This window comes from Lissotriton vulgaris, chromosome 1_1 (assembly GCF_964263255.1).
Source record: "Lissotriton vulgaris chromosome 1_1, aLisVul1.2, whole genome shotgun sequence".
NCBI lineage: Eukaryota > Metazoa > Chordata > Amphibia > Caudata > Salamandridae > Lissotriton > Lissotriton vulgaris.
Genome location: NC_141685.1, coordinates 2,065,380,143 through 2,065,402,102, shown reverse-complemented (window position 1 = coordinate 2,065,402,102; position 21,960 = coordinate 2,065,380,143). Strand labels below are relative to the sequence as shown.

Sequence of the window (21,960 nt, the reverse complement as noted above, 5' to 3'; positions counted from 1 at the left end):
TCTCAGACATAATTATCTTTGAAGTAGTATCTCTTGCTTTGACATCATATTGTTGGTCTACATGATTCATTATAGACATAGGGTAAAACTGACTTCATGTCTCAGTTTCCCAAAACAAATATTATTAAGAATTACTCTTGTGAAAAGTATGGATAGGAACTTCTGCTGTTCCTTGGTCTTGCATGCTGCCCGAGGAAATACACAAGGTTACCTGTCAGAGCAGCCCCTTGGAAGTCTGCATTGATAAAGGACACCACAGAACTTAGGCAAGACAACTGTGAAAAAATATCAGAGTAGCACACATACCCTCCCTGGGACAAGACAATAGTTTACCCCCCTTCAATCTTAGGTGAGGCAGAGGAAAAATACATAAATCCCTGCTCTCTGGTGTATTAGCTGGTCATTCAAGATGAATCATGGGACAGCCAAATGGAAATATTCCTCTGTACGTCTTTCTGGTTCTCGCCTAATAAAATGTACTTGTCACCTTGACATCCCGCAGACCCCAATAATTAATGCCTGGCATCATACTCCCCACAAAATCAATATTTTGCTTCCAGCCATGCTGTGCTGTCACTCCAAAGAACAGCAATGCTTGGCACCTGGCATTGTCCGTTGCCACCTTCTTTGCCTTCCTTCCTCCTCCCTGGCCATGACTGTACCCATTGAAAATTGGAGGATTGTTGTTGAAATGTTAGAGCACATTGAAGGACCCACATTCAACTTTCCATGCCTCTCTAGTGTCTCTGGAAAAACTGGGTATGTGGCAGGTCACTACCAGAGCTTTCAACCATCGTGCTTCTGGAGAATCAGTAAGGACATGTGAATTCAATTCAACCAGCTGTTTCTAGAAGTATGTCAAATACGTTAACTGTATTTATAAAGTGCACTATCACTCACAAGGATATCCTGGTGCTGAGCATGCATGCCTAGCCCTGCCTATGAACGTTGGGTAATTGGAAAGCCAGGCCCTCAGTCGCTTTTAATTTAAGCATAGAGGAGGCGGCTCAGATGTGGAGTGGGAGTTCATTCCATGCTTTAAGAGTGATGTTATAGAACCCCTGCCCTCCTGAGCTGTTTCTGTGTATAATTGGGATGTGTGCGGGTAGACAAAGAAGGTGTTTCTATAATCCAATATGCTGGAGACTAGGGTGTGAGTGACATTTTTTCTAGTGATGCTTAGGAGCATTTGAAGATTTTCCTCAGCATCATCTGAATGTGAAACCAGAATGCATTGATGATGTTGACCTGTGTTGTCATATTGTTGATTATTATTCCAAGGTTCCTGGCATGCGTTCTGAGTGTGGGTCTGAGATTGTCAGGCCACCCGTTGGAGTTCCATGGTGAGATGTTCTTGCTATAGATCATTACTTCTGCCTTCTCAGTGTTGAGCTTGAGGCAGTTGGTTTTAAATGTACAAGAAGCTAACTCAACTCAAATCGTTAAGTTCACATACATTTCAATTAAAAAGTAATTAAGAAGAAGTGGCTCAAAGAAAGATACATATTTCTTATTATTTAGTTATACATTATTATAAAGTGTACGGAAAATATAAATAAGATACACTTTGGAGCCAATGTATTCTTAATGAAACCAAAGACCTTTACAACACACATCTACTGCTTCTCATTCAAAAAACACCCCCACCTGAAAAAGCAGAGTACATATGGTATATACAACAATGGAATTGTCATAAGAACCATGAAGCTTGATTTTATAATTAGCCGACAATACAATCTGTATTTCTTTTAAATACATCTTTATGTGGCTTTTGTTCAATTATCTACACGCGTTTCAACAAAATGCCTTCATTAGGAAGCAATGACACTTAAAAGTACCTGCACAAATATCCCACAAAAAATGAATAAAGCCATCTACAATTACAACGGAATAAAATACCAATGATTATTTAGGAAATACAGCAGTTTGTAACCAAGAACCATGGCCCAGCACAAAGGGGATAGACATTGAGTAGAAACAAAATTTTGGAAAAAAACTTTCACCAGATTAACTGTTGTAAAATTAGACTGAATTAATAAAGAGAGGCGAAGGAAGCCATAATGTGCCCAGATGATATGGTCAGGGATGCCCACCACCTCTTCCACCACCAATCCCAATGGGTAGGAGACAGACACAGTTTGAACTTTTGTAAGGCAGGGGGGCCTCACGACCCCCCCTGCAGTATGTATTAAAATATGAAACAAAATGTAAAACTTAAAATTAAAACGTTTCATGTATCATGTACAAAATTCAACTTTCATTACACTTGATGAAGACAGGTATCCAGGCTAACCTTAACAAATCTCTAATACAAAGATTTTCCTAACCGAGTCTAACGTCATGACATAATGCATTGTATACGAATTTTGTACATCCTATCGTTAGGGGCCAACGGCAAGGTCTTAACCGGTGTCAGATCCCTATCACCAAATTCCCGCCCTCACGTGTGAGTGGCGCATGCGCAGAGGGCTTTACCCTCGTAGCCAACTGTAACTTCCCTTGTCATGGGGGCCCCCTTTCACTCTACGCCATCTTAAGGTCGTCCGAGTTCCCATGCGGGGTATCCGTAAGAAGGACAGCGTGGACTCCCTCCCTTTCCCCGCACTCTCTTCCGCCAGAGCGGATATCCGGCCCCCAGGAAATTCGTGGGAGGGGCATATAGCCGTCTCCCCCTGGGAGGGGCCTATGGCTGTCTCCCCCTGGGCGACCCATCCGTAATGGGTGCCGCCCCCCCGTGGGAGGGGCCAATGGCCGCCTCCCCCCGGGCACTCCCATACATAATGGGGGGCGCCCTCACTAGGGACCTTGAAATCACTGCTCACCGATCATGACCTTACCGCCCGACCGAAGACTAAATAAATACAACAGTTAGTTACTTACTAGGGGGAAAAAACCTATGCTTAATCTCAAATTACAGCTAGATATATCCAATAAACTATAACATTGCTACAAAGGAAAAAAGGTCCTATAACAGAGAACGCTTTTATTGCATATAGTTCATTACATTTCTACAAAGGAAAAAAGGCCTATAGGGAAGTATTCCGTTGCATGCACATTCTTGGCATCCATTGAAGATGAGAGAAACGATTCCAACAAGACGCTTTATTTATTGCAATCAATCACAAATTCGAATTTTGTTTACTCCCAAACTTCTGCCACGGGGGCTGGTCAAAAACTGCAGCTTGTTCCCTTGAGGGCTCACGAGCGACGAGTGGTGCAGCCTTCAGAGCGCAGGAACAAGAGGACGCCTGCCTGGATTCCCGCGCCTTTTATCTTGCAGCGGGAAGGCGGGGCAGCATCCCCATCCCGCCCAGAATTGCACGGGCTTCCGGGCGAGTGTTAGGACAACCCTTTTAGGGGGCGGGGGCGTGCTCCAACCACGCCACTATGGGCATACCGGCCGGGACACGCGCCCCGCCCGCAAATGTTTCCCGGGGGATCGGGGCACCCAGCCATACGTTCGGGGTGACCGAGTGGTCTCCCCTTTCCATTAAGCAGGATGGTTTATAAAAGTGCCAAAATAACACAAATTAAGGATGGAATGAAACAAACTACCCTGGTTGACACAGAATGAATTTATGTCAAATCCCACCAACGGGCATTTATACACATTTTTTATATGGAAGGCGCTGAGACTAGTCTGGAGAAAAGGGATGTATTTCGCACAAGAAGCTGGAAGATTAAAGCAACAGAGGGTAACAAAACATCAACTATCAGTCGAGAAGATAGGAACAAGTGCTAGTCTAATTAAGTTGGTCGCAGTAACTACGCTTTAAGGTGGATACTAAGATGGATTCCAAATGCCACCCAGTGCGTGAATGGAGCAAATTAGAACTTCTAGGGCGGCTGTTAGTAAAATGGCATGGAATTAGTAAATGGTGCAGTGTGCTGACAAAATAAAGAGTTGTAAAAAGCACGAGGGAGAATCACCAGATATAGCATTAAGATAGTTTCCGCTGCAGTCTGCGGGTCACCGATTTAGTTTACTAAATCAGTAGACACTAACACAGAGGTCCCACATTATAATTGAGAAGTCCTATCAAACATGCCTGATGAAATCAGGGTATCTAAGCAGTACTTCAAACACAGCTGTAAATAAAAATGACGCAGAATTATTAGATGTTGCGGTGTGCCAACAGAGATTGCTAGAAAGCATGCAGTAGACTCGCAAGAGGAAGCTTTAAGATAGAGTCTGCTGCAATCCGTGGGTCACCGATTTAGTTTGATAAATCAGTAGACACAGTCACTGATGAACAGGCAAAGAACACACAAGAACCACATCATAATCAGAAAGTGGTAACAAACTGCCTGCAAATGTGGGGATTGAGAGAGAGTGGTGTGTACTCACTGATCACATGGTCTTGGGGGGCCCTTGACTAAGAGACTCACCTTGCCTGTCAGATTTTCATACTGGGATACCGGAATGGATAGACAGCACAGATTTTGCCACAAAAGGACATGCGAAAGCCGAGCTCTATTTGAAGGAAGTGCAATACTAGAGCCCTATAATGGTCAGTTCAACAGGCTTGTGTCGTCTTGGATTGAACAAGAAATCAATTATTATAAAAAACTTAGTAGGCTCAAAAAGATGGTTATGGAGCAACTGACCCTGACTATAGAGTATAAAAGTGCATCAAAATTTGAAAAAGCAATGAGTGCATTTTGAAGGGGCCAGGCTAGAAGGGGGCAAAAACATAAATTAAAACCAGGCTTTTGTCAAACAAGCGCCTAGAGAGAGAGAACAGAATCAAGCATATTACAGAGAATGGGTAATTGAGCCACTATCTCTTTCAAAATATCTTTCCTGACACATAATGGACTGAAAGGAGTTACATTTCCAAAAGAGTATAGGGGACTTGACAGTGTAATACATAGATCAGTTGGAGTTGAATCCAATTGCCTATTCCCAAGGGAATCCTATAATTAAGGCATTCACACATTTTCAGATTCACTGTATGTTTATTGAAGACAAAAGTTGCATTCTAAATTGCGAAAACAGGTCTTGCACTCGATGCATATGTGGTTCACTACTACGGAAAGGCTCCCATCAGTAGTCTTCCTACTCTTCTTCTGAAGGGGCTATCTGAATATATGATCTTTAAAGTTTTTATTCGGCCAATGTGCAAACATTGGCTATTGAATTTTTATATTTTGTTCACTCTCAACATTCAGAATGTACCAGTTTGCACAAATAATCTGACATACTTTGTCATTTAAAACTGAATGTGTGTGATGCACACTAGATTCGATTCAATGGGATTATGTTAATTCTATAGCAGATAGTCCACGTAATAATATTGAGCCCTATTACATGCATCATGGACTAACCTTCTAGGGTAGCCTCTTGTGACAAATTTGTGGCAACCTCTTTGTGGATGAATCTATGCTCAAATTTTGCCATATAGATATTCGCCTTTGTGAGGGCACAAATCTCCTCCATGCTGACTCATTTGACTTGTTGGCATTGTTGCCCCTTGAATTCGAAGGTTTTTTCCTCTAAAATCATGAGTAGATATTCAAGAATGAAGGTTCTGGGACCCTATATGCAATGAACCACATAATTTTCATGAATTTTACTGTCCAGTACGATATCCAGTGTAATTAGTGTCTCTCTAAGGGAACTGAAGTGTAGAACTTCAACTGTGTTAAAGATATCTCTAGTGTCCAGACAAGCTGTTGGTGACTATTGTAAAGAACATTATGGTTTTCTTCATCTCTCTTTATGGGTTCTGACTGGTGTACGACACTTAATGTGGTCAAAAAGTTTTTTCGACATTTAGCTTTCTACACAAGTGTCCCTACCCATGGTGCTGGTCCATGGTTCCTGGTTACAAAGCATTGTATTTCCTAAACAAATCTATGGTATTTTATTCTGTTGCTATTGGAGTGGACTTTAATCATTTTTTTGTGTCATATATCCGCAGATACATTTGAGTCTCATTAGCACATGGCTTCCTGAAGAAGGTGTTGTCACAAAACAAATGTAGACAATTGAACAAAAGCCACACAAAGTTTTATTTAAGAGAAATCCATTCAAAAGAACGAAATAAGAATTGTATTGTCTACTCATTCTAAAATCAATCTTTATTGTTCCTATGATAATTACAATGTTGTATGTATCATCTGTACTCTGCTTTTTCAGGTGTAAAGATGAGGTAAAATCAGTAGATCTGTGTTGTAAATTTATTTGGTTTTATGAAGAATCCATTGGCTCTAAAGTGTTTCTTATTTATATTTTTATTACACTTTACAACAATATTTTATACCTCAATAATAAAAAATATGTTCATGATACAACCTTTATGTGGTTTTCCTTAACTCCCTAATTTTAAGTAATTTCTTTTTTATTAACATGTATGTGAACTAAACGATTTGAGTTGTTGTTGGTTCTTTACATTACTCTCAGGGCCTCCCCTTTTTTTTACAGTTGGTTTTCATCTAGTTAACAATGTTGCTCATGCAGACAGTGAACTTTTTTCTTGAGTTAGGGATCTTGTCTGAGAAGGAGAGTTTGAGTTATGAGTTCTCTGAGTAGGAGAGGATGTTGGTGTTGAGTGATGAATCTTGAGGCACTCCTCAGAGGAGTTTGTAGGCTTTCGAGGAGTGAGGTGCCAGGCTGACAGTTTGTGTTCCATCCATTAAGAAGGAGCTGATCCAGTGGAGTGTGGGTCCTTTGATGCCAATCATGAGAGGCACCTTATGAGGATGGAGTGTGAGTTTATGCCAAATGTTTCAGAGGTCCAGGTGAATGAGGGCTGCCATTGTTCCTCTGTCAAGGATCATGCGAATACTGTCTGTGATGACGATGAGTGCTGTGCATGAGCTGTGGTTGGGCCTGAATCTGGACTGCTTGGTGTCAGGGAGCTTGTGGTTGCTGAGGTGGTCGGTGAGGCATGAGTTGATTCGTTTCTTTAAGACCTTTGACCGGTATGGCAGGAGAAAGACGGATATGTTGTTGGAAAGTGTTGCTGGGTCAGAGGATTGTTTGTTGTGAATGAGCACATCTGTGGCATGTTTCCAGATGTCTGGGAAGGTGTTGTGGATGGGTGTTACACTGTTTAGTAGGAACCCTTTGGTGAAGGAGAGGTGGGGGCAAGGGTCAGATGGAGTCCATGAGTGGAGGGTGTTCATGGTAGCAGTGCTTTTGACTGTGGGGATTGCAGGCTACAAGGTCTGGGTTTGTTTATCTGTCATGATAGGAAGGTGAGTTGCAATGGTGATGGAGTCTGATTGAGGGTCCAAGTTGCTGTATATGGATGTGATTTTGTTAAGAAAGAGTTCCGAGAGCTTGTTGCAAAGGTCTTGTGAGGAGTGGGTGAGGTTGTTGGAGGCATCGGGAGGAATGGGGAAATCTTTGATGAGAAAGATTTACTTCCTGCTGTTAGTGCTAGCATTTGTGCGATCTGCAAGAAATGTGCACTTGGATGCATATTTATGATCACTTTTGTGATGCTCACAAAATCATATTTATGAGGCTGCACAAAGCCACTTTGTGTGGCTTTGAATGGCCTCATAGATATGGAATAAGGCAAGAGAGTGCAAATCTCTGTTTTACCTTGCTCTGCATTAGGGAGGTTATACATGGGCATTGCAGTGGGTGTTCCTATACAAAATGCATGGATTAAGATGTTTCCCCCAATTTACATAACCATGTAAACTTGGGGATGGACCAAAACCTTATGTGTCCTCAGGAGAGGTGCATCAAGAATAAGTAACGTTATTTCTCCTAGTTTTTCCTCTTTCCATGTATGCTGAATACTGTAGCACACATGGAAAGAGGAGAAAGCCATCCAAGTTTGTTTTAGTGCGGGAAGGGGCCAATTCCTGCACAAAAACAATCCTGCTGCCAACAGAGGGCCCCTTGCATCACGATACCAGTGTGCCTGCGTTGGTTCAAGGCTGCCAAAACTGCACTGGGGGATCAGACAGGATTGCACCCTATTTATAAATATGGTACATTCTTGCCCTTTCACTTTGATGTAGGGCAGTGCAGTAAGGTGAGTTGTTAGACTGCCCTACGCCAAGTCCCCATAAATGAGGCCTATGGTGTTCTGTGTCTGCTGGTGATAGTGTCTTAGGGCTGATTTGAAGATATCTTTATCTGCTGTGTCTTTACTTGTTTCTCATTTGAGATTCAGGTGAATGCAGTGGCGTTTTGTCAGCCTGAGTTCCTCTATGTACCAGCTGTCCTCCAGTTCGGTTCTTGCGACTGGGTTGCGTTTGGGAGAGCAAGGATGCTGGCACATGCAGTGATCCATCTGTTGAGGTTTCTGATGGCTTTCAGCAAGCCGCTAGTGTGTCCAGACCAGTGCTTCAGAGAGGATAGAACCCTCCCCCCCCCACACTTCTTACAAGCTTTGCCAGCAGAAGTGGGCAGTTCCGATGTGGTAGGTGTAATGTAATGTAATGTATTGGCATTTATATAGCGCACTACTTACCCGTAGGGTCCCAAGGCTCTTCGACCACTGCGAAACCCTTCCTGGCTTCCCTGAGAGATGGTCCCTTAATGGGTATCTCCAGGGTGAGACCAGGCATCCCCGGCGGTCTGGTGGGGCCGTTAATGAAGATGAGGCAAGCTAATGCCCAGAGTTGCCGAGTGTGATCGCTGATCAGAGTGGGCACCGAGGCGAGAGAATTATCGAGTCCGCTGACCCTGGTCCAGAAACCTGCCGCGCCGGGAATCGAACCCTGGTCCGGGCCGTCCTCTGCTCTCGGGTCTGCCGCCTCTAACCAGTGAGCCACACTACTTCACTACGTCTGTGATGGGTATGTTGAAACTAACTGCAGCATGGTCAGTCTGTATCATAGATACCCGAGTCTCTGCTGCAGCACCTAGTGGATAATTCTTGGCAGCGTCTTACCTTCCTTCTTACCTTGTATTTTACTTCCAAATGCACTACCCCCCAGTAACTGGTGCAAACATAGGCAGGCAGCAGTTTTCTTTTTTACATACCACACTTGCAGTGCTACAGACCAGTCTCTCAGGCACCTGTTCCTGCATGACCCCTCTCAGCATTCTATTATGGAGAAGTTAGGATTGGCAGGATGTCGTTTACCTCACAGCTTGCAGTGCTGAGGGCCTGCCAAGCTAAAAGATCAGCCAAGAATGAGGAAATAATAAACTCATCATCTGCTCACCTATCTGTTGAGTTAAAAAGCACCAGCAGACTTGCCTCTGAAAACTTGCAGTGAGTGCTATTAGAGAACTGCAGAAAAAGCAATACAGAGTTGAGAGCAATGACTGCTGCTGCAGCACTGCATCCCTAAATGATCAGAGGCCAGTCCTGAGTTACAACTGCAAAAACACAATACTATTAGCACCTGGCAACCAAAGATGCGGTAAACCAAAGATAGCAGCATGGAAAGGCTGTCTCAGGTTCGACAAATCTCTTACTGAAGCTAGAACAGATCAGTCCATCAGTGGGTGGGTGATTCCTTTTCATCACAGAACTACAGCATTTTTAGTTTCCTGTAAAAGCATTTACAGACTGTTAGAGTGACTGTGAGGCTTTTGTATTGTTTGAAGAGGACTGGTAGCTAAATGATTAACCACTTTACTATGACTTCAATACTTGATTTAATTTGTGAGAAATTGTCACGTGAAGTGTCACACATTTTCATTTGGCAGTATAATGTCACTCATAAGTACACTAAAACCATGTAAATGTCACACATAAGCAATCTGAAAACTTCACAGGTACAGTGATTGTGAGGGAGTGAAATACTGGGTGCTGTTGGTGTGGCAGCAGTGAGTGTAGGGTGTGGGAGAGTGCATAAGAACTTTCCATGTTGTGTGGTGCAGTGTGGCAGTAGTGGGGCAAGCACGGGCTAGAATTAAGAGCATGGAGGGGCGCAGCAGGGTATCAGTGGGTAGGGGGTAAGTGTGTTGATAAGTAGGTATGTATAAAATTAGAAATATTATAGTGCAAAATATCTTTATATTAAATCAATTCTCCCAATAATTTCTTCCTGTACAAAGCATACACAAAGTAGTGATTTTGGGACAGATGCTCTAAGCCTTTTTGCATTCGCAACAGCATGATTTGACAGAATTGAGCAATTTGTGACTCCATAAAGGCATTTTGGTATGTAAGAAACCCAAATTGCAATTGGGTAGCATGTTCCTGAATCACAATTTGGATTTCTGATCACATACTGATTTGGTATTTTGAAGGGGCGTGTGTAGGGCATTCCTTTCAAATACCAAATCACAGGGGGATGTATTAATGTTTTATTGACTACTGAAAGATGATGTTAAGGCATTCACAAGCAGTAAGGGGACCCCAAGGAGGTTTATAGCGGACCCTTCAAAATGTTAGTCAAACTTTACATTTTTTTGAAACCATTTTCCTCTAACGAAAATGGGCAGGATTTTTTTTTAAAAGCCAGTAATTTAAAAACAATCCCAGACATGGGAGTCTGCTGAGCTTATCAGTCCGCCATCCCTGTGATGGCAGTGATTCATATTGGGTCACAATTTGAAACCTACCTCATTAATGATCATTGGTAGGTCAAATTTTGATCCACTATTGATCAGGTTTTTGCAAACCAACCTAATAGTATGTAGGTCAGTTTGCAAAAACAGAATGGATTCAATAAAAGCCGTTGTACAATTTGCAATGACTCATTGACTGGGCATCATCATTGGGGGGCATCCCTGAAACCTGCAAGGGGCAGACACAAGCCTCACCTCAGCTCTCCAGTTCCAGACATCGCTGGGGCCCTAACGCTGTCAGTTTCCCCCGCCGCCGTGCTGGTTTCATTGCTCGGCCGCCGAGGGGGGAGACTACAGCTCCCAGCCTGCCACGGGAACACCACAGCCCACTTCCACCAGAGCGCGCGTGGAGGCGCTTAAACACCGGTAGCTCCCACAGAGGAGCGGGGGCATCTCTGAAACCTGCAAGGGGCAGACACAAGCCTCACCTCAGCTCTCCAGTTTCAGACATCGCTGGGGCCCTAACGCTGTCAGTTTCCTCCGCCGCCATGCTGGTTCCATCGGTCGCCCACCGACAGAGGAGACTACAGCTCCCAGCCTGCCACGGGAACACCACCGCCCACTTCTGCCAGAGCGCGCCCGGAGACGCTTAAACACCGGTAGCTTTCTCCGCATCATGGATAAACCAACTGCCATTGATAGAATGCTACGACAAGCACTAGGGAAAGTAGCATCTGAGATCGAGCGAACAGAGAGAAGTCTCTCATTAACCCCCCAACCTGCCTTCCTAACCCTGGAGCAGGATTCTGAAGTCCAAACATCCCTACTGGCTTCCCCTGACCTCGGGATATTTGACATCCCTTGCGCTCAAGATGGAACCTTAGTGGTACAGCAGACAACTTTGAGGGAGGAAACCCCACAAAGGGGTGAGGTCAGGAAAACTAATAGGAAAACTAACAGGAAAAAAGTCCAGGTGTAAGAGAGTCACCCCGAATAAGGCCTCGTTAGATAGCTCCACCATAGAAATAAGGTCTCCTGGGGGGGCCAACTTAAACACAAAAGTGCCCCCAGTGTGGGTAGCCCAAATAATATCCAATCTACAGAATCATTTAGAACAACTTATCGCCAACCAGACCAAATTTATCCTTAGAAGGCTGGATAAAGTAATAACCTTGGTTAAAACAAAAGGGCCATCCGGTGGCAGAAATCCTGCCCCCTCAGGTAATAAGCCAATGGGGGCGGACACTAGTAATAGGTCAGAAATATCACCTATAAAGGGGCCCCGAAATGACTAGTAACACCATCACACATTCCTTGACACCCCTGAATACACAACCAGTAGGCTTGATACAGGCTCCCACCAGCTTGCCCGCCACCAGTAGGGAAGTCCCCCAGGAGGTGCCAAAAGGCACACATCGAGTAATGGTTCAAAGACAAGCCCTTCCCCCGTAAACCAGAGCCTACCAGAGAATACCGCTTGTAAGGGGCACTCCAATACGTCAGTAACGTCAGTAACCCTCAATCTACCTCCTGACGCAGCACCCTATGTAATTATCCTTACAGGAGTTCCAGAGTTGAGACCAGAACAGGTGGAGTCTCATGGCAAACTTAAAAACAAAACCATGTTCTGGCTAAAAAAGTGTAGGCCATCTGTAGGCACAGAACAGGGGGAAATATTCATGGTTCGGGGGGTGAACTAGTGGGAACCAGGCCCAAGGATGACACCGGGGATTGTGTGGTGGTGAACTTTAGAAACACGCAGGTGGTGGACCAGATATTAAGTTGGAGCCCAATTACGGAGGCTAGCAACATCAGGTCTATGCCCCTTAGTTTCTTTTATCCTATGGGGATCTATAGCCAGGGGAGTGCCATGGCTGGCTCGAAGGGCAGGGAGTGGAACTTAGTTGGGTATAGCCACAGATCTCACTATGTATCCATGAGGAATCAGGGTGGGATTGACCTCCAGAATAGATTTGACCCTCTGTCGACCCTAGAAGGAGTGGACTGACTAGGGATAGATATAAACCCTAGACATATACAAGCGAGGGATAAGAACCACGAACAGATTAAGCCACCCCTGATTAAAACACCTCAATGTGATCTACTACAGGGAGGGTAAGACAAGGGGGTAAATAGGGTGGAGAGCTCCCAACCATGTACTGTAGAGGAGATCGAGCTAACGGGCCAGACATCACTGATTTAGGTACCCAATTAACACACATACAGCCTGATTCATCAAAGACCAGTTTTGCGAGTCTTTAATAGCGATTCATAAGGAATCGCTATTACAGACTAGCAAAATGGGATTCATGTAGGAATCGCAAATTAAAATGCGATTCCTACATATTCCTTATTTGCGATTAGCAAATTGCTAATCGCAAATAAGGAATAACTCCCCATTCATTCCTATGGGCCAAAAGACCCATAGGAATGAATGGGGAGTATTCCTTATTTGCGATTAGCAATTAGCTAATCGCAAATAAGATAGCGATTTAAAGGGTGCCAGGGGTGTCCAAAAGACACCCTGTAGCACCCCTTAAATGCAAATTTGAACAGGTGTTGCGCACACACATGTCCAAAGGACATGTGTGTGTGCAACATGCAACTTAGAAAAATGCTTTTTAAAGCATTTTTCTAAGTTTTCGCTATTTACCACGTGGTTTGACCTCGCGGTAAATAGCAGGCCGAAATTGCGAATTCGCAATTTTAAAATGGATGATGAATTGCATTTAAGGATTCTCAAATAGAGATTCCTTAAATGTAATTCCTCGCAAAATGGCAAAATCGCTATTACCGATTTTTACATTTGGGATGATGAATCCCAAATGCAAAAATCGCACTCGCAAAGGGCCAGATTCTCAGAATCAGGACTTGCCGCCAAATAGGAGGAACAGGAATGGAGGCAATACATTACTGGGTTTCATGTTATACGTCTTCAGGAGACCTGGATGATTGATTGTAACCATTTCTCCCATGAAGGGTTTAGGTGTTTCTCAGTCCCCGCCCAAAGGTCAGCCTCAGGAAGAGCTATGGGAGGGCCGATCATATATGTAGACCTTCGTATACAAGGGGCCTGGTCCAACTTCAACTGGGCAGCACAGAACTTGCAGGCGGTGGGTTTCCGCTCAAAAGGGTTAAACATCACCTTGGTCAATTGGTACAGCGCGGTAGGAGCAAATGGTAAGGGAAATACGATAAAATAACTGGACTCCCGCCTAAACGCCCAGTTAACGATGGGGCCAATGACAAAGTCGGCAGTAGCTCCATCTGTAGTCCTGGTAGGGGATTTTTTTTTTCACCTGTGTGCAAATCTAAGACCATTTAACAAGGATTGGTCACGGTGCACTGTGGAGAAAGGGCCACACTTCTTGCATTCTTCGGAAGGGTTGGAGCTAGATAAGGTGCTGAAAGGCCACAATTTGGTCCACAAAATGGACCTGGTAGAAATGGGCAGCGGCGGGGAGCTCAATCCCACCTTCAAGGGGAGAGGATGTTGGTCGTATATTGACTATATTATGGTCTCATCTATCAAGGCCTGGGTTAGTTGGGCGGAAATAGAAATTAGCATATTTAGCTACCACAACCCCCTGGTGATAGAGCTAAAAGGCACAATTATCAAAAATGCATCATGTGGGGTAGGAATGGTGGAGACAATATCAGACCAAGGGAGATGACTGAGATGGCCAAAAATAGATGGGGATAGTTTTTACAAAAGTTTAATAATCAAAGGGGCAGACGCACTAAACGTTTGTCTTAACCCCAATATTGAGGGGGCTGCTGTAGTAGAGGCATTTGAAAAGATGGCGCACCTCATTGATGGACTTTTAAAGACCAATAAGACCAGGATATCATCGACCTCCACACCTAGATGGTTCGACAAAGAATGCTCAAAGGCACACAAGGACCTTAAATCTAGTTTAAAATCACTGCCAAGAAATAATATTTACGTAGCCCAATGTAGGCTTACATATAAGAAGGCATTAAAAGCCCGTAAAACGAGCTTACAAATGCAAGCCTGGGCGGACCTAATGAAGGCGGCGGAAAGAAGAGACCTGACAGAGTTCTAGAAAATTATAAATAAACCTTGTTTCCAGGACTCATATGCCCCACAAATTTTAAATACCATTTTACTGGAGCAGTGGCACTCCCACTTTAAAAATCTATATAACCACACGGGTGAAATGAACAACGATGAAGATCAGAGTATAAAATTGACTGTATTGCCAGAGATTACCCTGGCCGAAGTGGAAAGGGCAACCCTGGGGTTAACCAAAAACAAGGCGCCTGGCCCGGATGGCATTCGCCCGACCTATACCTTAGTAAAGTGGAGCTGTGGGCACCTATACTCACGAGGGTCCTGAAAGCGGCAATGGAGGCAAGTCTGCCGCGCTCTTGGTCCTCGGCCACCATTGTTCCAATATTTAAAAAAGGAAATCGGGATGACCCTGATTGTTACCGCACGATATCCTTGATTGATGTTACAGCGAAGGTCCTGGGTCGAGTGGTTTAAATAGCCTGACTGAATGGGCAGACACCCACCAGGTAATAACGGACACGCAATATGGGTTTAGGGAGGGAAGGTCAACCACGGACCAATGCCTGAACCTCTATCTGTTGGTCGCTAAGTAGACCATAGCCAGCAATGGGGCAGTCTACCTGGGTTTCATGGATCTCTCCGCGGCATTTGATCACGTGAATAGGGAGAAGTTATGGGCCTTGATGATAGGCCTAGAGGTGAACCAGGATTTAGTTAATATCCTTAAGGCCCTGTACTGGAACATAACTGCGTCTGTCCGTTTTAACCAAGAAGGATGCAAGACTTCATCATTCCCATGTACTAGTGGAGTGTGGCAGGGCTGTATTTTAGCTCCTTTTTTGTTTCCACTTTATATTAGTAATTTAGACAGGGAATTATGTAAACTTGGAGTGGATTCCCCTCAAGTAGGTACCCACCCAGTCCCCGTCCTGCTTTACGCGGACGACGCAGTGTTGTTAGCCCGGACACAGCAGGGGTTACAAAGGCTTATTGATGGATTTGTGAGTTTAATGTCCACTCTCGATTTGTCAGCAAATCCCGACAAATCATATGTCATGCTCACGGGGGCCAGACCAGATAAGAAATTTTCGTATAAGATAGGAACCTAAAAAATTAGTCTGGTCCAGTCTTTTTCCTATCTAGGTGTACTATTTGACGGGCTCTTAAAGTTCAGATCTTTAGTGGACAAACACTCTGCAAAACTGGTGGCCTCATCCGGGACTATAATGGGTTATGGGAGAAGGCTGGGAAGATGGTCTCCCGAGCAGGTGCTGAATTTGTACAGATCAATATGCTGCGCTAAGGCAGCTTATGGGGCGGAAGTCTGGGGTTTTTTGAAAATACACCAGGTCCAGGTAGAGGAAAACAAATTCTTCAGAAGGATATTGAAAGTTTCACATATAACATCTGCCTATATTTTACATGAGGAACTGGGAGAACCTTATATTGAAGATCAGATTAAGATCAGGCCACTTTTGGCCTGGGTGAAAATCTGGTCCAACCCGAGGCAGGTCCCAGTAGACAAATTATCTTAGACTGTTTAAAACGAGACAAAGGGAGTTCTATCCCCTGGCTTCAGTATGTAAAGTGCACTCTAGAGCCCATTGGTTGTAAGAAGTTTTTTACTGAGCCTGAAGCACTTACTGCCCAGATTCAAATGATTGTTAAAAAAATGTTTGGGGAATGGACAACTGCAAGTAGGGCGGCCACTGAAGAGTGTAAACCCACAGTCGCGGCTTATGGATTATTGAAAACAGAGAGTGGAAGGGAACCTTATCTTTCACTGATCCATAATGCACAGGATAGATTTTATATGACACAATTTAGATTTAACCTGTTGCACCACCTGTTGTCCGATCCCCCTGGTTTTACCTTAACGGTTGAGCAGAAGTGTACCTGCGGCTGCGACAATAGGTCTCCGCAGGATACCCTTCATTTTGTTTTGTTATGCTCATTTTATTCACTACCAAGGCGAAAGTTCCTGGTGGGATTACTGAAACAACTAAAGTTTAAACATGCCAAGGTACCACTAATACTTTTACAGAAGGCTAATGATGCATATACTCTGACCTGTATTTTGAGCTTTATTAAGATGGCAGTGAGGCTAAGGAATTTAAGAGAGATGAGCGGAATATAATACCTTTATATAGAGACTCTGGACAAAATGAATTGGAATGTTAGGATGAAATGAATTGTTTATTTTTTATGTATTTTTAACTGTACTTTTAACTGATCTTATGTGCTTTTATGGTACCTTTTCAAGGGCCGAATAAAGATATATTTGATTTGTTATTTGACTCCATTCTCTGTACTTCTGGTCCATAGTCTCCACACTGAAAAGATCGGAACAGGGGTACGTCCAACAAAGGTCAGTGGGACATAATATAAATTAAAAAAGGTGAAATAGGTATTGGTAATGTAATTTATTTGGTTCTTTAACTCAATCACATTTTGCTATATTATTTATCTTAAGCTCATAAAAATACTGAAATAATGCAAATAAATAGTACAATTCAACTTGCATCTTGAATCCTTTGACTTCTTATTGGGAAACATTGAGAAAAGCATCAACAAGATCAAGATGAAGCATTTGCCGTAATAATGCTACAATACATACCACAAATGCACATGTTTTTACCATGTGCAGGACATCCTTAAATGAGATCTTGCTTGTCAAAGTGCCACCATGAGTAACAACTGGGTCATTGCCAGGCCCATCCCAGGTATCAATCTCGACACAGCGACAGCCTGCAAGCAGCACACTTTCATTGGAAGAAATAAAGTAAACCTTATTTAGTACATGTATATGAGTTTTCTTTGTTCTTTAAAAAACAGTGACAATTCATGTTTTCGACACAATAATACTGGAGTGAAACGTAGATATTAATGCAAGGAGAGAGAATTTTGATAACCAACATTTAATAAATATTATAATGAAACTATTAAACAATCCTGACTGCAAATTCTCCTAGCCCTATTAAAAATGTAGCATGCAGCAATATCCACAAGTGCAGTATAATGTAGGTATAGACATGAAAATAGGACGTGTGCCTATCTTTTCCTTCACATCTTTTCCATGAGGGCACAACAGACTGTGGCAGTGCCATGCCACAGACTTTGTATACTGCTTACCAGTAGTGGCAATATGTGTGCATTAACATCATGGCAGTCTACATTTTTTATAATGATCATTTAGGAGCTTATATGTGTATACCTTATTTCAACAGCTAAGAAATTCTAACTAAACTCGTCTATGTGTTAGCGGCTGGCCTGTTTCCGGAATGTTAGTTCCTAGTCAAAGATCTATCTCTGGAACCTGTAATCCCCTCCCCCACTGCCCTTTGTTTATTTTGTTTCTATTGTGAAGGTTACTGCTCCTCTAGGTAGTCCTTTGAAAAACATGGCCTTCTACTGAGACCATTTCCATATTGCTTCTCTAGGAAACTATCATCAATCGTTTCGTCAAAAACATTAAAAACAAATCAAATATGGACAAATAAAAAACTACATTGGAAAGTAGAATTAACGCCTATTGTTTGGGTCAAGTCCCCAAAATATGCTCAATTTGATATATTAGTAAATTATGACTGAAATAGTATGACGTTGATGTGGCCAAATATTTAGTTTCCGGGGAAGAATGCAACGTCCACCCACTTGAGCCCTAAATATGAATTCTCCTTTTTCTCTTACATTTCAAAACCATTCTTTAAGCCATTCTAGAGTTTCAAAGTGTGTTATATTATTTGATACATATCCAAGATTAAAGGGGACGTTTGCAGTGGGAGAAAACAACTTTTGAATGTGTAGTCTATCAGGCTATTCATTCTGTGAAAACTAAAATTTAAAGTTAAAATTAGGGATGAGTGAAACGTTTATAGTGGACAAATAGCAAACAGAAGGGGACACAGGTAAGTCAAAGATGATCCTGATAGGTCGTATGGTCAAAATGTTAGTTAGAGGCATTTTACCCTGCCTGAAACATGTGGTCACAGAATAAGCCTTCCTTGCCATCTGTCCCTGAGTCCAATTGTTAGCTCATCAGAGAGAATACTTGGGAAGCCTTCCATATATCATCATTCTATTGCCACGTGACTAACAGTTCTATCTACATGCATTGTTTTCAAGAGGAAAGGTTTTCCAGAAAAACAACATGCAAAGGTACTGTTTTACTACAGCATGTCTTCTAAAGAAATTTTGCTGAAAAACACCCAATCGCATGCAACATTTAAACCCTAATTCCAGAATATTATTATGCCAGATAATGATATTCAAATGTCCGAGATTGACTGCAATCAAGCACCGAGATTAGCTACTTCATCAGTGATAAGGAAAAGCACAGTTTCCAGAAAAAAGATCGGTTTAGTGGGTGAAGTTTACCTGATTGAACACCCTGGATACAGTCTTTATGGCCTGCCCGCAGTAAGGAATATCACCCAGGCATTTGCAGTGCCCTCACACAAGACAACAGAAAATATTGGGGCATATCATCAACGATCAGCAATTAATATTGCAGAGCGCGATTAGCTCGATTTTGTTTAACGCCGGCTATCGCCAGATTTAATCTCCGTGATAGCGCGTTATTTACAACGCTTATCTCCAGGGTGACCAAAAATCCAGCAATAGAGGCGAAATGCAGATTTATCTCTGTGAATCCAGCGATAAACCTGCATTGGTAGGGGAATCCTTGTTGACAGGGAGATGTGGATGTAGCCGTACAAGCCACCTCCCATGTAAAAGATAGTCAAGTCAGGATTTTCACAGACGTAAAATACCGGCGATAACCGTGGTTAGCGCAGTTTTTAATATCGCTATATGTGTCCTGGGCGGGTTTGTAAATACCACGAGGGACAGATAGCAAATTTTTTTATGTTGTTTTGCTAGGGTACACCTACTTTGCATCTCATTAGAGATGCGATGCAAGGCGTAAGGAAAACCGGTGCTAAGACAAGGAAACATGCGCTAGCGTGTTCTTGCTAATACTGCAATGCCATTATTGCGGTTTTTCGGTCAAAAACAGACCCTAAAGCAGCGATAATAGGCTTGACAATACGCCCCATTGTTTTTTTATTTTTCATTAAGGAGGCCAGTGCCTCCAATCACCACCGGTCAGCCCAACTGGTGCTCCGCTCACAGCATTTACCTCCAGATCCCGAGTGCTCTCTCACGCTCTCGCCTCCTCTCATGTTCCATACTCGAGTAGAGGCAAGAGCGTGGATACTGCGTATCTTTACCCCTTTACATTAAACAAACTACACTAAACCATATTGGCATAGCAATATTGTACCATTATCAATGCAATAATAGCACATCCCCAAATCAGAAATACGTACAGAAATGACGAGTAAAAGAAATTCACAACAGAATGCAGAAGACAATACAACTACTAACAATTACACACTTCAACATTTTGAATTCGTTTTCACACACTACTCATACTTAACATTGTTTTTCAAAAGCTTCTTCGTGATGCTAATTATATCAGAAAATTTAGCAATATACTTGATATGATATTCAGCCATTCCCAGGAAAGACTGAATGAGTTCCTTGTCCTTGGGGCTCGGTGCATTTTGTTACGCCTTCATTTAACTGGCATCCAGTTTTATGCCACAACAGTTAATGTGGTGACCTAAATAACCAACCAAGCAATACCAATGTGACATTTGCTGGCTTTGATAGTAAGGCCATTTTCTTTCAGTATTTCAAATGCCTCTCTCAAAGTGTCCCATTTAAAATGCAAGTGTTCCCATAAGCTAGGATGGTATCCTAGAAATAGTTAACATCCCTTACTTTTACCACCAGCCTTTATCTAGCATCTGAATCTGCCATCATCGTTAAATGTGTGCCATTAATTCCTACCACACGAAGTGGACCTTCTTGTTCACCCTGTACATCACACAACTGCACAATATGCACTTCATTTTCACTCAAATCCTCAGCTTTTATTGAATCTTGATTTGGATGCTCAACATTGTGTTTGGAAGCTCCTCTAACCGTGTATGCATAATGACCTCTTTGCCTGCACCTTCTGCATATTTGTACCACTGCTGGGTAAGTCTTGTCACAGACAGACCACATGACCTTTCATGCCACACCTCCAACAAATCCTTGAATTGTCCTGGCCACCTTTTCCATCCTTATGGCCTCTGTTCTCAGGCCCCCTCCAATAACTTTTCTTGACATCCATTTTCTTAACCACCTGTCTAGATGCAGGAGCACAGCAGCAGTAAAGCAGCCACAGGCCCGGCACTCATTGGTTCGTCAATTCTTTATCACTGCTTGATACTCACACAAGACAACAGAGTTAAGTTAAAATGTAGTATTTTGTTTCTGATAAAGAAGGACCAGCGCCTCCAATGACCATCAGTCAGCGCATCCACCACTCTGCTAACCACGTTCCCCTCTGGCAAACTTGCGTTCACCCTCACTATCGCTTCCACTCATTTTCCACACTCAAGTAAAGGCGAGAGCATGGACACTAATGTCTTTTTTCTGACTATTCTTCATTGAGCTAACCCTTACGGCTCCCTGTTAGACCTAAACTCGGTGCGAAGAAAACTCTGTACACCATTGAAGCGCACTATGTAATTACCCCTAGGGGTTCAACACAAAAATTGCTCGCTTAGCCAAAGTTCAACATTTAAATATACAACTCAAAACAGACGTGAAGTTCACATTTAAGTACATTTACAATTCGATATTGCAAAAAAATCAATACATCATTGTAGATTCGTTTCAAATTGAACAATTATGTAAAATTTGAGATGTTCTTAAAAAAATCAGCCCCAATGCATTTAAGGTTACTTGATTCCTTCTTCAGGGGAATAAATATCATCAGTAAAAGCAAATGCTCAATGGCCCCCTGCCGGAACACAAAAGACAATGTATGTTACAAGTCGTACGACTCTCGCTCAATGTTACAAAGTGCAGTATCATTCTTTGCAAACATACTTGTCAACCCACACAAAAGTTAAAATACGAAAGATTCAAATGTACAGTGCTGAATCCCATCATACATTGCCAAGTGAAAAGTGCGACAAAACTAATGAATGACATGCCAAAAACCATGCACAAAATCACCCTGTGACCCTGTATATACTGCCATCCGCGCCTGTTTCCGACGCATCACCAAGATAACCATCGCAGCACCTGCTGCGGTTATAGATTTCACAGCATGCCGCTTTGAGTGAACCGATCCCCAAAGTCCAAGATCATCGCAACGAGTTTGACGCAATGTCTGCTGTATGGCTGCACGAGTTCACGCATTGTCACCGGATCATTACATAGCAGGGCCAAGGCTGTCTCATCATTGGGGGACACAGTAAGAAACTGATGCATCACCTCCCCAAGCAGTAAGAAACAGACGCATCACCTCCTCTCCAGTAAGGAACCGACGCATCACCTCCCCTGCACTGCAGTAAGGTACCAATGAAGCACCTCCCCCGAAGCAAGGAACCAATGCATCACCTCCCCTGAGTGTAAGGAACCGATG

The 21,960-nt window shown here is 43.0% G+C and overlaps 1 protein-coding gene across 1 annotated transcript in view; it reads right to left on the bottom strand.

The window, feature by feature from the left end:
* PLCZ1 (phospholipase C zeta 1) overlaps positions 1-21,960 on the bottom strand; it is a 665,761-nt gene that overhangs the window by 612,676 nt on the left and 31,125 nt on the right. Inside the window, exon 3 of the mRNA XM_086933607.1 lies at positions 17,089-17,233. Within this exon, the coding sequence (XP_086789733.1) occupies positions 17,089-17,233 (145 nt within the window). The remainder of the gene's footprint in view (positions 1-17,088; positions 17,234-21,960) is intronic.